The sequence below is a fragment of the Strongylocentrotus purpuratus genome, unplaced genomic scaffold (genome assembly GCF_000002235.5).
Source record: "Strongylocentrotus purpuratus isolate Spur 01 unplaced genomic scaffold, Spur_5.0 spur5_scaffold_11, whole genome shotgun sequence".
In the NCBI taxonomy this organism is placed as follows: domain Eukaryota; kingdom Metazoa; phylum Echinodermata; class Echinoidea; order Camarodonta; family Strongylocentrotidae; genus Strongylocentrotus; species Strongylocentrotus purpuratus.
In genome coordinates this window covers 4,220,605-4,238,150 of record NW_022145596.1, presented here as the reverse complement: position 1 = coordinate 4,238,150, position 17,546 = coordinate 4,220,605, and the positions used below count along the sequence as shown (strand labels likewise).

General features: G+C 39.2%; 1 protein-coding gene across 1 annotated transcript; it reads right to left on the bottom strand.

The window, feature by feature from the left end:
* Nucleotides 1–1,561: 1,561 nt before the first annotated feature.
* LOC100889897 (prokineticin receptor 2) lies at nucleotides 1,562–2,107 on the bottom strand. The gene has a single exon (XM_030981241.1). The coding sequence runs from the start codon at nucleotides 2,105–2,107 to the stop codon at nucleotides 1,562–1,564; it is 546 nt and encodes a 181-aa protein (XP_030837101.1).
* Between the last annotated feature and the right edge of the window lie 15,439 nt (nucleotides 2,108–17,546).

Below are 17,546 nucleotides of genomic sequence, written 5' to 3'. Positions count from 1 at the left end.
TTTTTTTTTCATTTTTCGTTGTCTATATCAATTTCTTTTCATTATTCTCTTTGCCCCCTCTCTCTCTATCTCTCACTCCTACCTTCTTTCCTCCCTTCGCCCATATCTTTCTCTCCCTCCTACTCTCTTCCTTTCCCTCTTCCCCATTATATATCGCTTTTTATGTTTACTTATCTCCTTTACCCTCTGCTATCTGTCCATCTCTTTCTACTCTTCTCTATGTCCCCACCCTCCTTATCATTTCTCTTGCTCTCTGATTCATTCCAATGCCTACCTACCCTTTATCTACCATTTTAACACACCTCTCTTTATTACCCCCCCCCTTCCTCCTCCTTATTGGAAAACTTTCTCCTCTTTTACAATTTGTGGTAGATGCAGCTCTTGTACGAAGCAAAACCCCTCTATTTCCACCAATGAAGTATCTCATCTATAAGACGTTCACCCTAGCTGCTGCTCACACATAACCTATAGCAGTAAATCTAGATTCTAACATGATTTACAACATTCTAAATCTCCTAATTATTCGTTAATACACAATTTCATGAGTATACTACACACACTATCATTGGGGTGGGTGTGGAAACGTTGAATGACTTTTAAACATAACACGATATCAGATAATGCTTAAATGCTACTTCGCACGTCCTTCACGGAGGATGTCACTTATTTTCCTTCAACAAGTCAAGGATCTGACCTCAGAATCCCCCGAACTAACCCGACAGATCCACCCTTAATCAGGTCTTCTACTAACCAGGAATGGGGGAGGCGTGTACTTTTCAACACCCTCACCCCTCCTCATCCCGTCATCTCATCCACTCATCACGAGAGCTCGTTATTGAGCTTGGAGACGCGGCCCAGACACCGTTAAGCATGGGTTCTTAAATATATTACCGGCACCTTAAGTTCTGTATGCGTGGAACATTATCGGTAGCGGAGGCAAGATTTGATACAACTTCCAAACGCGAGCGTCTAAAATCGAATCAAATGCTAGCTTGACATGACTGTGAAGATGAGAAAATGTTTAATGAGGAACCTGTGAGGAACTTGACATTCCATTTGGAAATCGGTACTGTAAGAAAACAAAGCTGCCATGAAATGATTGTACTTGTTTGGTATGAAGAGTCAATGGCAAGATTGACAGCAATGTGGGATAAAGAATATATTCATCACTGGGAGTCATTAACCTTATAATATGATCAAACATAGTGATTAGTACATACATACTTGTAAAATAGATTGAAACGTTAAAGTAGGCTAAATGAGTCGACATATTTTAAAAGTTAATTAATGGGAAATGGTAACATATTGATATACCATTTTTGACAATGAAGTCGAATCGTTGTCAAAGTAAAGAAAAAAGAATGCTACTTGTTCATTGACTTGTATTCTCATAGAAACAGGAACTAGCGTGTGGTATACTCGGTTCAGGGAAGTTATAAAAGACAAAAATGGGTCTAACGGTGGAAATTGGTTCATATTACGGTTGGGAATTATTGAGAGGTGTACGGGAAGGACAAGTGAGTCAATGAAGTCTTGGGGGAATCAGTGGATGCGTAAGGACTTACCTGTCGACCGCAATTACGAGAAGGGTGTTGACGGACACGTAGAGAGAAACGTTCTTCGTCATCGCCATCAACGGGCACATGAAGTCGGGAAGGATCCAGCTCTGAGCAAGGTAATATTGTAAGGAAAACGGCGCACAAATGAGAGCGACCAAAGCGTCCGAGAACGCCAGGTTTGCGATGAGGAGGTTGGTGACGCTCCGAAGTCGCTTGTGTCTTGCGATGAGGAAGCAGAGAAGGCAGTTGCCAGGGCCACAGACGATGGTGACGAGGGCGAAGACGATGCCGAGGAAGGCTTTGGTGCCGACAGTCTGCGGGAAAATATCGCATTGGAATCCCGGTGTCTCGTTCAACCATGAGAAGTAGGAACTGCTTGCGCCGTAGTCAATGGTGTAGTTTTCCGGGAGGAAAGAGTAATCGAAAGAGAGCTTCGACGTCAGGGTCGAATCACCGGGACTCCTCGAGAGTACAAGATCACCCGCGGCCGGTTCCGATATCGAGGTGTCCACGATGCTACTCACGTACGGGATGTTCCTGGTCATCATTTTGCGAGATGGATATCGAAAACTTACTTCATAAATTGATGAAAAGATCTGGTTAATGGAGTTATAAACTCAAGCAAAGTTTCCTTTCAACCTTCTCTGAGGCACCATCGCCGATAAATGAAGTACAGAAAACGACTGATGATTTCGCAAACAAATTAAGTGGAAACAAAAACTTCAGGACGATTCCATTTTTAAGTGTAGTTAAACCAAGATTGCACTTGTAAAATAAATCAAATGCTGGATGTTCCCCGCGCTGTCCAAACGATACACTTAAGGTTCCAATGCACACACAGTGGAGCTCATCAAATGTCGGAGGCTAGCAATAAACAGACGACACGATGAATGACACACTTTTGGCGCGCTCTCTCTGAGGGTTGAGAAATGAGGCGAACGTACGGTAGCAAACAATCTAAGCACGACGAGTTATCAGCTGATGCGCCAGCTGTGCGTATGTCGCGGGCTTGAGATGATCGTCTCAAGAGTAGTCAGCTTTTCGAATGCGAGATACTTAAAAGCGAGACAAGTGAGCTTTTCGAGTTTAAACGCGAGAGAATTCAACTCAAGAATTTAAACGCGAGATAAACATTTATTTTTGAAGTAAAAGATAATAAATGAGTCAGCGTTTCGAATTTAAAAGAGAGATAAGTCAGCTCTGTCAAGTTAAACTAAGTGAAATGTCAGATTTTCGAAATCAAACGAAAGATAATTTAGCTTTTCGAATTTATGCGTGAGGTAAGTCAACTTTTAGAACTTGAACAAGAGAAGTTAATATTTTAAACTTAAGGTTAAGCATAAGCGAAGATAACTTTTCGAACTTCAGCGCAAAAAGGGTAAGCTTTTCGAATTTAAAAAGTCATATTTACGAACTTCAGAATTTTGACTTTTGACGGTTTCCGGTTAGTCTGATTGTACGCGACAATGCATGACACCAGTAAAGCTTGAAATGAGTTAGAGACCCCATGAACGTTGATGTTTAAAGGGTGGTGATCCTAAAAATCATAGGAAACGGATTATTTCCTTACAGTTTGTTTTAGATTAATTCCCCTTCAACACTGTTCAATTCGAAAGAAAATCAGAATTTGTATGTGGGGTAGGATGGATAAATTCCGTCCAATGGTCGTCCGAGTACCATGAGTAATATATATTTTTTTTTATATCACGTAGTAATTCAATTCTGCTTCGGGAAACATTGGGCAACCGGATTCAAGATTTCACTTGAGTTCAACTCCGAGCTTTTATAATGATTTTTCTTTTCGATGTCCAGACTTGTCAAAGTTTCAAGCAGTCATACACGGTTGGTAGGATAGCTGGTTGGCACCATGCTCCACTGGACGTCCATTGCGAGCATGATTGTCTACAATTTGAGCGATGGGGTGCACTTAGAGTGCGATCAAGAGATGAGGATGGAGGGTGAGTGGGATAGATGGAGAGCTGAGGAGGACAAGGAGAAAGAAAGAGAGAGAGAGAGAGAGAGAGAAGAGAGAAAGAGAGAGAGAGAGAGAGAGAGAGAGAGAGAGAGAGAGAGAGAGAGAGGGGGGGGGGGGGGGAGGGGGGGAGAGAGAGACACAAAACCGAGGGAAGAAAGTTGAGAGAAAGAGAGCTAATAAGAAGGAACAGGAGAAAGAGAACTGAAGAGGGAGTTGAGAGCTGAGGAGGAAGATGTGGAGGTTGAAAGAGAGAGTGAGAGAGAGCGAGAGATATGAGGAGGAGGAGAAAAAAGAGCTGAGGAAAGAGAGATAGCTGGATAGGATGGGGAGTAAAGACAATTAAGGAAAGAAAGAGAGAGGCAGAGGGAGACAGACAGACAGAAAGAGGGAGAGAGAGAGAGAGATAAAGAATGGGAGAGGAAGACGAGTGGATTGAGATCGAGCTATTGATACAAAACAGGGAGAGAAAGAGAGAAAGAGAAAATGGTACGGCAAACGAGAAAGATAAGAACATACCCTATAGATGATAGGGAAGCGGGATGCGGTAGAAGAAGATAAAGGGGGAATAAAGAAAGAAAAAAGGTATGTGGGAAAAGGATGACAAAGGGAGATAGGTGAAAGGGACAGGGCGATAAAAGAGGGAGAGGGAGAGAAATTGGAAATAGAGATTGTTGGCATGGGTGACATGAGTATAAGGTAAATGATAAGCGACAATAACGGAGAGACATATACGGTGAGAGAGAGAGAGAGAGAGAAGAAGAAAGAGAAATGATGCGAGAGTCGAAAAATAGCAGATAACAGAAAGAGAAGAGACTAAAGAGAGAATGGGGGAGCGAGAATAGAGAAGAGAGAAGATGAGACAGAAGATAGAAAGGGATAGAGAAAGAGGAGAGAGAGAGAGAGAGAGAGAGAGGGGGAGAGAGAGAGAGAGAACTCAAAATAATTTCATATCGGTGATAGCTAACCGCTCACTGACCTCATCCTCACATTGCACTATAATCTCTCTCTCTCTCTCTCTCTCTCTCCCTTTCTCTCCCTCTTCCCTTCTCACTTTCTGTCATCCAGGTCGCCATGTCGCTTCAAGTCTACATCACCAGATATGAAACCGCTTCCATTATCTCAGCTGCCCCTACCCCTACATCCCAGGTACAAGTCGAGTTAATGGACTTAAGAGAGGTGTTAAAACAAAAAAGGAAAGCTGGATTAATTTCGATTTCCTCGAACGATGATCATTATCTGAAAAGGAAATCAGCAACAGACAATATTAACGTTAGATGGATTATATTTCATGGATGTTTGATTGCCAAGAGATTAATCCATGTTCTATCACCTGTGAAAACATTGCCAAAGTCTTTTTAATCTGGTGATGCCTAACCAAAGCGACCTAGACCTTGGTTATTGTTTAATTTAGCAAGTGATATGCTCCTTTTAATTGATTACTGTCATATTGCACTTATGGCAATGAGCATTACTATTATGAGTGCACGTTCTATAATCAATGGCAGGCAGCAATGATACACACACATGGAATAAAGGTCGCACAGCCGTCGGTTGCCAGCTGAAATCAGGGTCAACGTAGAACTTGTGCGTGGCGCCTGCTTGCTGGACCAAGCGAACCAGTTGATTGGCTGAGCGCTGTACCAATAAGGTACTTTAATTGACCAATCAGCGTGTAGCAAATCGCAATACAGAGTGCGCAATTCCATAATCTGTGGTATTACGTTGGTTGATAATGTTGCCGCTAAATGGGGGTATTGTGATTTAATGAAATCACAAATATCAGACGAAATATTCGAAATTAATACAATTTAGGCATAATATTGCAATGAAGAGTTGAAATAAAGCTAATGGTCTGTGATTGATTTCTCAAAGACAGTTATAAGGGAAAGTGAACTGTGTGTGGTGAAATATTGCGTAATAATTTAACAATGAGCGCAATTAATTGACGTGTTGTATATTTTTCTATTTCCAATAATTATTGTTGGTTTTTTAAACTACGTTTTTGTCTCCTGTACCCAAATCTAAAATGCATCGAATCATCTTTCACCTTCTCTCAATTCATGATTTCGTCTATTTCATCTTCACTTTTTAGCTATCCCTTTGCTTCCCCCTTTCCTCCATCTATCAACCATTATGTATATCCCCTCTTTTATTTTGCTCCTTTTCTCCACCGTCTTTCTAGGTACGAGGTAATTATCTCAAATCTGTGCGAAGAAAAGATCATTCGGAGAGCCATTACTAAAGCCGAACTAGACGGCTAAATGCATCCGGATCTCTCTGTATACAGAAGCTAAATCTTTCAAGGAACATGCATGTAACTCGATAAAACAAATCGCGCGTCACAAAACTAATGTGCCAAGGCAAAACTTGTGAAATCGGCAGCGGTGTTTTATTTTCTTTTTTCCTCTCCCTATACTAATACAATAATCACCTTCGATTCTTATTAAAGTAACCTATCTAAATATTGGAAATCTATCCTGATATTAAGTTGGTTTTAATAGAAACAGAAAAAAGAGAGGTCAATGAAAGTTTGCGCGAATTCCGATTAAAATAAGAAAGTTCTGATTTTTTGGCTACTCTGTGACGTATTTTGCGAGGTCCTCTCCAAGTAAAATTTCTACTCTGTACATACAATTTCATAAACTTTCATTTTTTTCGTTATTGGTGACAGAATAGATTTTTCTTAAATATATATTTACAGTGCATGTATGATTAAAAAAATTCTCGAGTGAAAATTAAAATTTATGATTTTTTTCTCAATACAGAGAAAATGTTACAATATAAAAAGATAAAACCTCAAGGGGGAAGATTTAAAGAATGAGTCGCAAAACGAATACCTTCATACATTGACCTCAAGTACAAAAATCACTCCTGCACCCTTATGTATACCGCATACTGACATATAATGTGGGTATATAGAATAATAAGATGATGGATGAGGTTGAACCTGAACCCCGAATGCTCTTCTAATTCCTCGTTATTTAAAAGTCACAATCAACATTTTCAGAAGTCCATGAATACTTGTCCTTGTTCTGCTTGACTTCAAATATCTATTATGTGGCACCCGAGGAAAAAAGAACAAGAGAAAAGCGACTGATAAGCCCCCTCTCCGTCATCATGATTGAGAGCGCGGATCATCTACTGCGCGTGTTTAAATACCACTAATGGCGTATTCGAATTATGGCCACGATTCCCGATTCGTATTTACCTCGAAATACTGACATTTTCAGATCATTATTGACCTGTGTCTATCTCCCGATGGAGGGACATTTCAATAAAACATCATGAAGTTGGGGAAAAAACAGAAGGTGACGTAAGGTAAAAAGAAGTGGACAAATTAACAGAGACAGTGAACTAGTTTTGTTCGTTTACCGATGATCTCAAAGCAAGTTCTTTAAACGATGAGGAGATTAAGAAATTTGAGCTTCGATTGCTATTAATAACAGTCCTGCGTTATTAGGAAGATGATTGAAAAAAGGAGCAAAACCACATATTAGACTCGTAATGATCTTTCAAAGCTAAATCTGGAACTTTTATTACGTCATTTTTGTTGTTTGTTGTTTGTTTCTTGCATATACTGAAAGACAGGTTCTATTTATGCTTTAAATCGTTTAGTTTGTTCCGTTTTTGCAAATCCATTAAAAGTACAGACAAATAAGCGAACAACAAACAACTTATTCAAACTCTGCGACATTCCCCAGATTACGCCGTAAAAGAAAGTGTTATGTTCTCATGGAAAATGTATATATTACGTGCCCAATCATCATGTTCAAGTATATGTCCTCTTAAAAATGACGTCAGCTCGTTCATATGACGTCACATTATATAAACACAATAGCTGGTTGCCAGGGGAACGTGAGAGGCAGAAGGGTCAGAAAGATGAGAAATGATATTTTGTTTGGATGAATCATCTGGGAATATCGGGGAGTTTTATGTCTTTTTGCGGATGAAACGGAGCATTGTTTAGACCATCGCGCCACTGTGTAGACAAGAATTGTTTGTCTGACTGAGAATGACTTTGTTTTTTGTTGAGCCAATTTGTTATGACAATGCACTTCGGTCTATTTTCTTGTTTATGCGGGGTAGTTTCGAATGTGGGATGGATGGTGTGAAAATCGAGATTCATTCCATACAATGGCGTAACCAGTTTTTTTTAATTAGGGGGGGGGGGGCATGCAGCCAAGGCCTATATGCCGGAGAAATTGCCAATAGAAAGTTAAAGAGAAAGGATGATTCCTGGCAAAGGTGAACAGTACAATAATGTGTAATCTTTCTCAATCTTTTTCATTCATAATTATGTAAAAGTTTATAACAGTAGCAATGTCACCTGAAAATTGTTTTCTTGAAATGCACTCACAGTCCAAATATGACCAGAGAAATGGTTGATCTGTGGACCACGATTAATTACACAAAAATGTGTATGTTTGAAGTTGATATGCGAATAATATCAGTGTGCAATTGTTTTTCTGTCGCTGCAAGGGATTGAGACAATTTCTTATAATTTTTCGTGAAGAAAAATCTCAAAATACAAACTTATCCTTATGCGCTACATAATGAACTTTTTACTTAACTCCTAGACAGTTTCTTTTAGAATGCCATTGCATGATGAGTTATCAACTTTATCGCTTAATCGACAGCATGTTAAAGGTGCCGAAAAGTTCTTGATACCCATTTTGCGGTGGGGGTGTACCCCTTTGCCTCGCTACGCCAATAATATGATCTCATCAAAGAAGTGGGAGTGAGAACCAAACAAAATGGACTGTTTACCAACTAAACAGTGACGAAAACAAGACATTCAGACATAGATGACAAGCAATGGATATGACTTTCAATATCTAACAAAAAATGTCAACACCACGACAACACTCGGCACATCTCTAATAGGCAATTTGCCAACATTTAGTGCGTACAACCCACACATCAAGTCGCAAGTGCAAACGGTACTCTGCAAGTAAAAACAACCTAGGTTTATTAATATTGGACCAAGGAGTTACAATGTACCACCTTGACGTGACTAAAGTAATCAGGTTCAAAGAACCTTGCTTTATTTACTTTCGATGTTGTACATAAATCCCCAACGACCACATACATCAAACCGAGTGCAAATCCATAAAAATGGGGAAAATGCGACAATGAAATATTTCAGTCATTCAGAAAGGGTTTACGCTTAGGACTCTATCCAAAGAAAACGATGCATGATTAAATTTATAATGACGATGTGTTGCCCATAAATGTTGGTAAACAGTAAAACATCAAATCGGACTTTCCATTCAAAACATGAATACAATCAAAGATAATTATTTTAAAAAAAGGAAAGAAAAATGAGGACGATTCATCGGTCTGACAATTCTACATTATTGATGTAGCGAGACCAATCTCGGTCTCGGGTTTCGATGTTTCGCCTTTGTTTAGACCTCGAGATCTAATGCTGAATGAGTGTATTCAGAAGTTTTTTCACCTGGTCTGGGGTCTCGGACCTCAAATCTCGACCCATTTCTGGATTCTACAACAACTATCCTTTCACTACTAACACATGGAATGCTACCAATCCCGGGCACCAACCCTACGACAGATACCATCCCGGATAACTATCACCGGTCAACAGCCCCTGGACGGACAACTGCCCTTCAAACATTTACCCCAAGTATTTTACCGAGGTGTGACTGTGGCCTAACGAGTAGTATTCCGGGCAGGGGAATCGTCGTAAGTTAGTTGTCCGGGGGATCCTTTTCTATGCGAATAGTTGTCTGAGTGATAAGCCTTACGTGGATATAAAATTTAATGTAGTAGTAGAGGTTCAATATCAATTTTCTTCGCTTATATTACGACAGCGTTCTGACATCGTCCTAAATCGCACTAAGTTCGAGTCATACAGAATGCGGGATATACGAATATGAATAGACTAGGCAGGTTTCATAATTCATGTTTCACAGCTGACTCTAAACCCCGAATCTTTCATCAGAGTCATGATAGGCGAAGTCGGATTAGGTGAAAAGCGGTGGGCCTAAGGGAACTTTTGTTTCACATTTTTTAAGGCTATGGCACAAAATAATTCGGAATTGTGAAAACAAGTTAGATTACTAAAGAGGACATTCGCCACAAGTCATGATAACATGATAATATGTACATGGATATCTCTTTAAAAATGGAACGTGTAGGTATATTGCATTTGTTATTCTACTTTTGTAAACCTATTGAAAACAAAGAAAACGAAGAAAACATGGTACAGATGCCTATCGGGATTTAGAAAAAAAAAACTATTTGGAATACTCCTCAAACAATCTAAGACATGATTTTTCTATATGTCTTAAGTTTGTCTTTGTTGAATTGTTTACCTCGAGATTTCAGAGAAAGTTCTACAGTAGAATCTTTCAAAAGCGACCTAAGCTTAAAAGTAATGTTTTCCAGTTTGCTTTTAGTTTTTAGATTTTGTTTCTGTGTTATATTGTATTTTTTGCACAAGTGTGTTTATGTATTTCGATGTTTACCATAAGTGCGCCTTGGGCATTTAATTTTTAAGTGGATTTGGCGCCTTATCAATCCTATATATTATTATTATTAATTTATTTTTATATACGTGGTCTCTCTCTCTCTCTCTCTTTCTCTCTTTCTCTCTCTCTCTCCCTCTCTCTCTCCCCCTCTCTATCTCTCTCTCTCTCTCTCTCTCTCTCTCTCTCTTTCTCTATCCTCACCCACTCCTACATAACATTGACATTGATTGCTCATTGTGTTGGTATGCCAACCCAACACCTTACAACACAAAACTAATTTCTACAAATTTCTTTCTTGCTTTCGCGCTCACTATCAACACCGATTAAAGAGAATAGAGTTAATAGTTGGATTCCTTGGAAACTTACGGGCGGTGAAATCAGGTCATCGTCGAGCGGTGGCGCGGCGCTTAGCCGGAAGAGAATGGGGCGCAAATCGGTTTAACTGCTCGCCTGCAGCGAATATAGGTGTCTTGCCGAGTAGGAGCATTCCGGCGGAACTTGTCCACTGTACCCGCGTTCACACCGTGAGTATGACGATTAAAATCTGGAATATGAGAGAAAATGGGAAGAAAACAGAAATTTGAAGAAGAAGGAAACAAAAATTAAAAAAAATTCGTTCGATAAACATTAGATTATCGGCCAACTTATTGGTAAAGCATCTCACAAAAGATACTTTGAATCTGTCACAATCATGACTAAACACCAAACAAAAAAATACACCTCAGTCACAGGTTGCCATGGTTATTTAGCTCACTCTTACAAAACGGGAGATAAGAGGGGAGCAGTCTTTATGGGATGGGGATATTGCACATAAAAAACTTCAATGTTAATGACAGATACCGGTAAAAACCAGAAAGAAGTGGGGAATGTGAACAAATGGAGATTGTACACATCGCGCTTGTCTCAATACAGTGATGATGGGGATCGTGATGATGAAGCTGATACATGATTCGAAATAATTAGTATTCAAGATTAAAAATGATACCCGTGTAAATGTACCGGTAATATAATAAATATTTCCAAGGAGTGGAGATGGTGCACGTCATACTCGGTTCTGATAATTCATGATAACGATGACGATTGTGATGATAATGATGTTGATTATGATGTTGTTGTTGATGATGATGGAAATGAAAAAGTTATTGATAACGATGACGATGATGGTGGCCATTTTGATGACGATATTGATGATGCTGACGGTGATATTATTGTTCATATTAATTATAGTGATGACGATGTTGATGATGATGGCGATGATGCACTCCTTGAAGCATTCAGTGATGACAGGACGAACAAGGGCTACAAACAGAAGAGGATTTTTGTCAGGGATAAGAAATATTACTTATCTGGGAGGGTTATTGATAATGGCAGCGTGACCTCTGAAATCGGTGCATTATTTTCCTATATAATACAAACTTTGACAAAAAGTTCACAATATCAAAAAGCTAAAAAATGCATGGCCAATCATACCTGTCAGCAAGTTTAGCGGATAGCACATTTTTAATTATATTTACATTACTGCATTTTCCTTTCATGGGGTCCTATGTGATGGTATTTTGTGGGGATAAACTGCCGCAGTTAAAGCCTGAAAACTGGTTCTGACTTCAGCTCCGCTATCGAATGCGAACACATCGGTATTACTCACACAGAACATAATTGATGGGGCTATTACCTGGTTAGCCTGGTGGTAGCCTTCATTAACCGTGTAACCCGCGTTACGACTCATTAAGATCAATCAGACGCACTCAATCCCAGCTAGAGAGAGAGAGAGAGAGAGAGAGAGAGAGAGGGGAGAGAGAGAGAGAGAGAGAGAGAGAGAGAGAGAGAGGGAGAGAGAGAGAGAGAGAGAGAGAGAGAGAGAGAGCCATCGAGTCATTTACACGCGGTAGTGGCGTATCCAGATCATAGGGCATAGGCTGGCGTATACCCCCCCCCCTTTTTTTTTTGCCACACCCGCGAAAATACAATACAGAAAAACTCGACCTTTGTATGTATATATATATATATATATATATATATATATATATACATATTCCAGTGGATGCCTCAGAACTCACTAAATATGACTCAATTTTCTCCTTTAATGTTATGGCAGAGAATGCCCAAGATACCTTCACGTCGGCTGGGATGCCTACGTATTAATGTTGCCCCCCCCCCCCTCAATAGATTTATGGATACGCCACTGAGCAGAACAGTATAACAGTTCAATTCGACAACGGCGCTGAGATCTCGGTATGGTAGCAAATCAAAAGGTGCCGAAATGTGCGGCGATTTTTCTGCCGATCATTATTTTCAAAGACGATGTTAGGTTTCAAACGGGTCCTTGGAGCAAGAACATAATGAAAGTTGGGGTTTTTTCATATTTCTCATTTTGTATTGTTTGTTGTCCCTACTGCAACGAATTTTAAATTGTGACAACCTGATTCTAAAGCCACAGCGTGTCACATGAGTCTAAATAGGTCAAATTAAAAATGGCAGGATGAACTTAGATTAACGAAAGTTACTATTACAGATGAAATCCACAATTGAAAAAGGGAGATATTTGTACATTTATTCTTAAAATACCATTTCACTCGCCGCTCGACGTGTACTGAAACTTAAAGTAATGAATGAAATGAATTAATGGGCGTATAACTGATTAGTAAACAATCCCCATGTTCCCCAAAGCAAAACGTTTCGTATTACTAATCAAATACGACACATCCCTTTCGTATAGTTCATTACCTGTACTATTACATTTAATTAAATCAAATTATTCTCTACCTTCGTCAAACTATTTCCCCCTCCCTTTTCTGATGGCTTACGGCAGGCGACAACACCTGAACGCGCGCGTGTATCGGTCGGTATATATCGTTTTAATTTGTTTTCCTTCTCCGTCCGTTGGCAGGCGCGCGTTTGTTGCTTCAACTGTGTTTATGCATTTGGCAGGCGAAGGCTTTCTTTGCGCAGTCGCTCTTTTTAGAACGCAATAATAAATCCGTCATTGGACTTTCCCTGGTGAGCATAACGCGATAGGAATGGAAAAAGTTTCATATTTCAAATTGAACATTATGAGGTAGAACAGATCAAACTGTTTGAAAAGACCTTCTTAATATATAAAGAGTTATAAAACCATTTAATAATCTAAGATTATCTGATTTAAATTTTAGTGAAGATGATAATTATTCTCTCATTAAGCAAAATTTCATAAAAACAAAAACTAAATCAAGTCAACAACTTGATAATTTGACTGGTGTATCGGCTTTACAAATATGATAATGTTTTCTTCGATTTGTTTTCTTCTCCATAACGTTAAGTTTAGTACAAGGCCTGTCGAGGATGTCTGCGTGCTTCTAGAATATTCAAAGACAAGTATCACCAATCAGGCATGAAGCATTTTAACTATTTTATCATGAGGCTGAAAGCGATAATACGAAAGATTAATAGTTCGTGCAGTCATAATCCTCTTTGGTCTACATAGGTGCTCAACTGGTAATGAGTCTCTTACTTTTCATGATCTTCAAAAATCAATAGAGGAGCAACCATTGCTACGTAACAAGACCATGGTGTTCTAATTTATCTCTAAATTAGCAATTCCCATTTCTATCGTAAAAGATGGAAGTTAATGAGACGGTTTACCTATTCGGTTGGCATTTCAATAATCCGCATGACCTATTTCCAGTTATAATCGCCATTTCAAACGGAGCAAGCGATCAACTTGTAGCATACTTAAAGCGCCATTCCAAAATGCATTATAAATTATATAGAGAAATGTGTAGATTTTTTAGTTCTTCTTGCGAAGTTCGTCGACTTGCAATCGAGGTCTGTGCACTCTGAAAGTGAATAGATAACGTGCAATTATAAAGTAAAATGATGCACATTTCGAGATAAAAATGGGCATACGCTACAAACGATACTAATGACAGATTAACAAATAATGTTTTTTAATCATATATTTTATACAGGTTCTTAATGAATAATCCTACATTTTGTATTGTTGTGCAGTACCTATGACATGATTTACTTTTTTTCCTGAGTAACTAATGAAGATTGTTATTTTAAAAAAAGTCTATAGTTTGTGTTCATTTTAGATATGGAAACGTGTAACATAGAAAAGACAATGAGAGAAAGACAGACAGAGAGAAAGAGAAAGAGAGAAAGAGAGAGAGAGAGAGGGGGGGGGGGGTGAGGATGGTTGATGTGATTCATGTTTTGTTTTTGTTTGTAAGCAGAATTTGATCTCCAATAGCAAAAAAACCCTTCACTTTTGGTTGAGGAAATAACAAACAAACGACATTGTTTGGCAAAATTACCTTACTACTCATTGGTGAAGTGAAACAAACAAATTAATCAGATCATTGTGAAATGAGAGACACTATTGAGACCTGTTCTCTCTCGTCTATCATTAATTAAGCCCGGAACACTTCTGCTTTTATAATGACAACATTAAAATACTATGAATGGCACAACTATGTTTCTTTATGTTCTCGTGTTGTCCATAGATCCCCTCGATCTGACGCCGACGACGAACGAGCCAAGTCTTGAGCAAAAAGACAGAAAATCTTGTATTGTTTTATACAGACGTGTTGGCGGGAAAAAAAAGCGCGTGCCAAACAAAATTCACGAGTTGCCTACACATTTGCGGAAGTGTTTGAGTCCAACTGTTTTATTTCCAAATCATAATTGATTTAACCTTTATGGCCGTTAATGGACTGAAATGCTATAGTATCATAGGTTTCTACTTGATAATAATGTAATCGTTATATACTTGTATGGGGATATTGCTTTACAATACCATCCTGCAGCACCATATGAAATCGGTTATTCGGGTATTACAGTATTAAAGCTCCGGATATTGCGGTGATTTCTTCGACATTATAAATTACGCAATTACGCGGACGGAATTTGGTCTATCAGCATGAAATAGTGGTTTACTTCCGAATTAGTCCTTAAAAAGACTTAAGAAACAATGTTTGGCTCGAGATTTTGTTGATTCCCCTGCTTGAAATGTGATATCCACATATAGCATTACATCATTAAAAATTAGGAAGATAATTTCCTAGGAAAAATTAGGGGTAACATTATCCTCGCATTTCGTTCAAGATTTTTATTTTGCTGTAAGTATTATATACTATAAAGACAAATTTGATTATTGGCCATGAGATTATATTTGAAAAGAAAATGCCTGGAATCAATTGAAAATATTTTGTATAATGAATTAAAGCCCCTCTAAAGTGTTGGGAGCCCCCAAATTTCACTTAGATTGTATCATAATGTAAAAAAGGATGTCATTTAAGACACACTTATGCAAAGATTTTCCCCAAAAAAATGTGTTTGAAGACAAGTATTGATAAAAGAATACATAATTTAGATTTTCTGTTGTACACAGAAAACCCAAATTTTGTATTCTTTCATCAATATTCGACTTCAAACACATTTGTTTTGAAAATCCTTGCAGAAATGTGTTTTAAATGACACCCACTTTCACATTATAATACAATAAATTTAAGTGAAATTTTGTCATCAAGTTTTGGGGGCTGCCAACACTTTAGAGGGCCTTTAAGACCTTCAGACATTATACTGAGAGGTTTTGTAATGATCAAATTGAGAAGAAATTGGCTCAATAGTGCTGAAAGTCATCGTGAATCGTTGATTATCCAACTGGTCACTTCAACGGACTTTAAGAATTTTGTTGAAACCCCAGTCAAGAGACCGACACCAGACCGACAAGAGACTGAACAAAATTTTGCATTACCCCGAATGGCGAAAAATCGGTCGGTTTGTAGTCGGTGTTGAGTCGATTTGGCGATGTAATGAGGTATGACAGAGTTCATTACGAAACGCATGAAAGGGTTGATAAACTATAAGAGTCGACCATGAGATTAGGGAGGGGCAGAATAGTACCTTTCTACAGGTGGAGTCCATACCGGCGCCGTTGGATTAACCCCCTTTTCCGCTCCGCAGTTAATACTTTATCGGTTTCAGACAATGCAGATCAAGGAAGGCACTTCATACACGGTCGCATTTTAAAATACCCTTACGAGTGTGAAGTATTTTCAAACCTCTCATAATTAAAATGTATTCATATATTTCAAATTGTGATTAAAAATTTCGTTGAAAAAGGACGGAAAGGGAATGGACGACTACCCCCGGACAACTGCCTCTAAAGACTACCATTAATAAGGTAAGTACGCAACCTTCAGAGCAATCCATTCCCGCATAACCACCCCTGATAACCTGCGTGAATTAGTGGGGAGTCGCCCAGAAGTAGCTATCCGCAGTTAATAGTCATACGGGGTTATAAACAACCAAAAACAAATATTAAACAAAGCAAAGAAACAAAACTTGAAATTACTATATTAAAATCGTAATTGCACAAATTTTTCGATGGAAATCAAGAACCGCCAATCTACCAATGTATTTTGCGATTAGTTTCCTCCTGAATTCCAACAAGCATAAAAGGTAATCAAAACAAAAAATCGCACCCGTTACAGACAAGAGAAAACAAAAAATACACCCACGGTTCAATTTTATGAATGGGACTAGACATAGGCTTTGAACAAAGATTACATCGCCAAATGCACATTTTGAAATCTTGCCAAAAGATGCACGCATGATTCAGCCAAACTCAGGTATGAATTACCACCTCTAAAGTAGCGTACTGACGGCAATCGTCTACAGAGTCATGGTCTATCCTATTCGTTACCATGGATGATTTATTAGCAGGGTTGATTCAAGATTCTTGATGTGATCATAAAATTATATCAAGAATCAAACTGTAAGATATGTTTTAAGCAGTTAAAATTGTTAAAGATAGATCTATGCATGAATCAACCACTTTCAGTTTTTAACCGAACAAGGTACATGTCTTCCGTTGGTATTCACATGACCTTCGAATTCTTGAAGATGTATGTATCGGCCTTTATGCATCTCAATTCCTTATACCTCAGTTGCTCCAACCAGACCGTTATCTCGCCAAACCGACTCTACATCGACTCTACACCGACATATTTTTTTGGCCATTAGGGGAAATGTAATTGTTCGTTCGGTCGGGTGTCGGTCTGGTGTCGGTATGGTGTCGGTCATGTCGGTGTGACCAATGCATTACAAGGTATTAACTCGAAGGGCCAACAATAAGTCAGTTCAAAAAGTTGTGTAGCCGGTTTTGCGGTGTGACTATTACGTACCTCACCGACTCCTAAAGCCCCAGTCCCATATAAAGCCGGACCAGCACGGACGAGCACGGACCACTCCGGACCATCCCGGACCATGGTCTGGGGTGATCCGGGATGGTCCGGGATGTTTTGTTCAAAAAAGTGTGATGCTTTAAAAGCTACAGTCCCATATACGTCCCGGACCGTCCCGGACCATCCCGGACCCCATCCGGGGTGATCCGGGATTCGGTCCGTGTTGACACCGTGTTGGCACCGGGGTGGTCCTGGATGGTCCTGGATGGTCCTGGATGGTCCTGGGCGGTCAATAACTCACTCCCGGACTGCCACGGATCAACACGGACCGCCCCGGCGCCACTACGGATGACCC

What these genes read in the sequence shown, in the direction of transcription:
- LOC100889897 (XM_030981241.1), bottom strand. Translation starts at nt 2,107, where the DNA reads ATGATGACCAGGAACATCCCGTACGTGAGTAGCATCGTGGACACCTCG.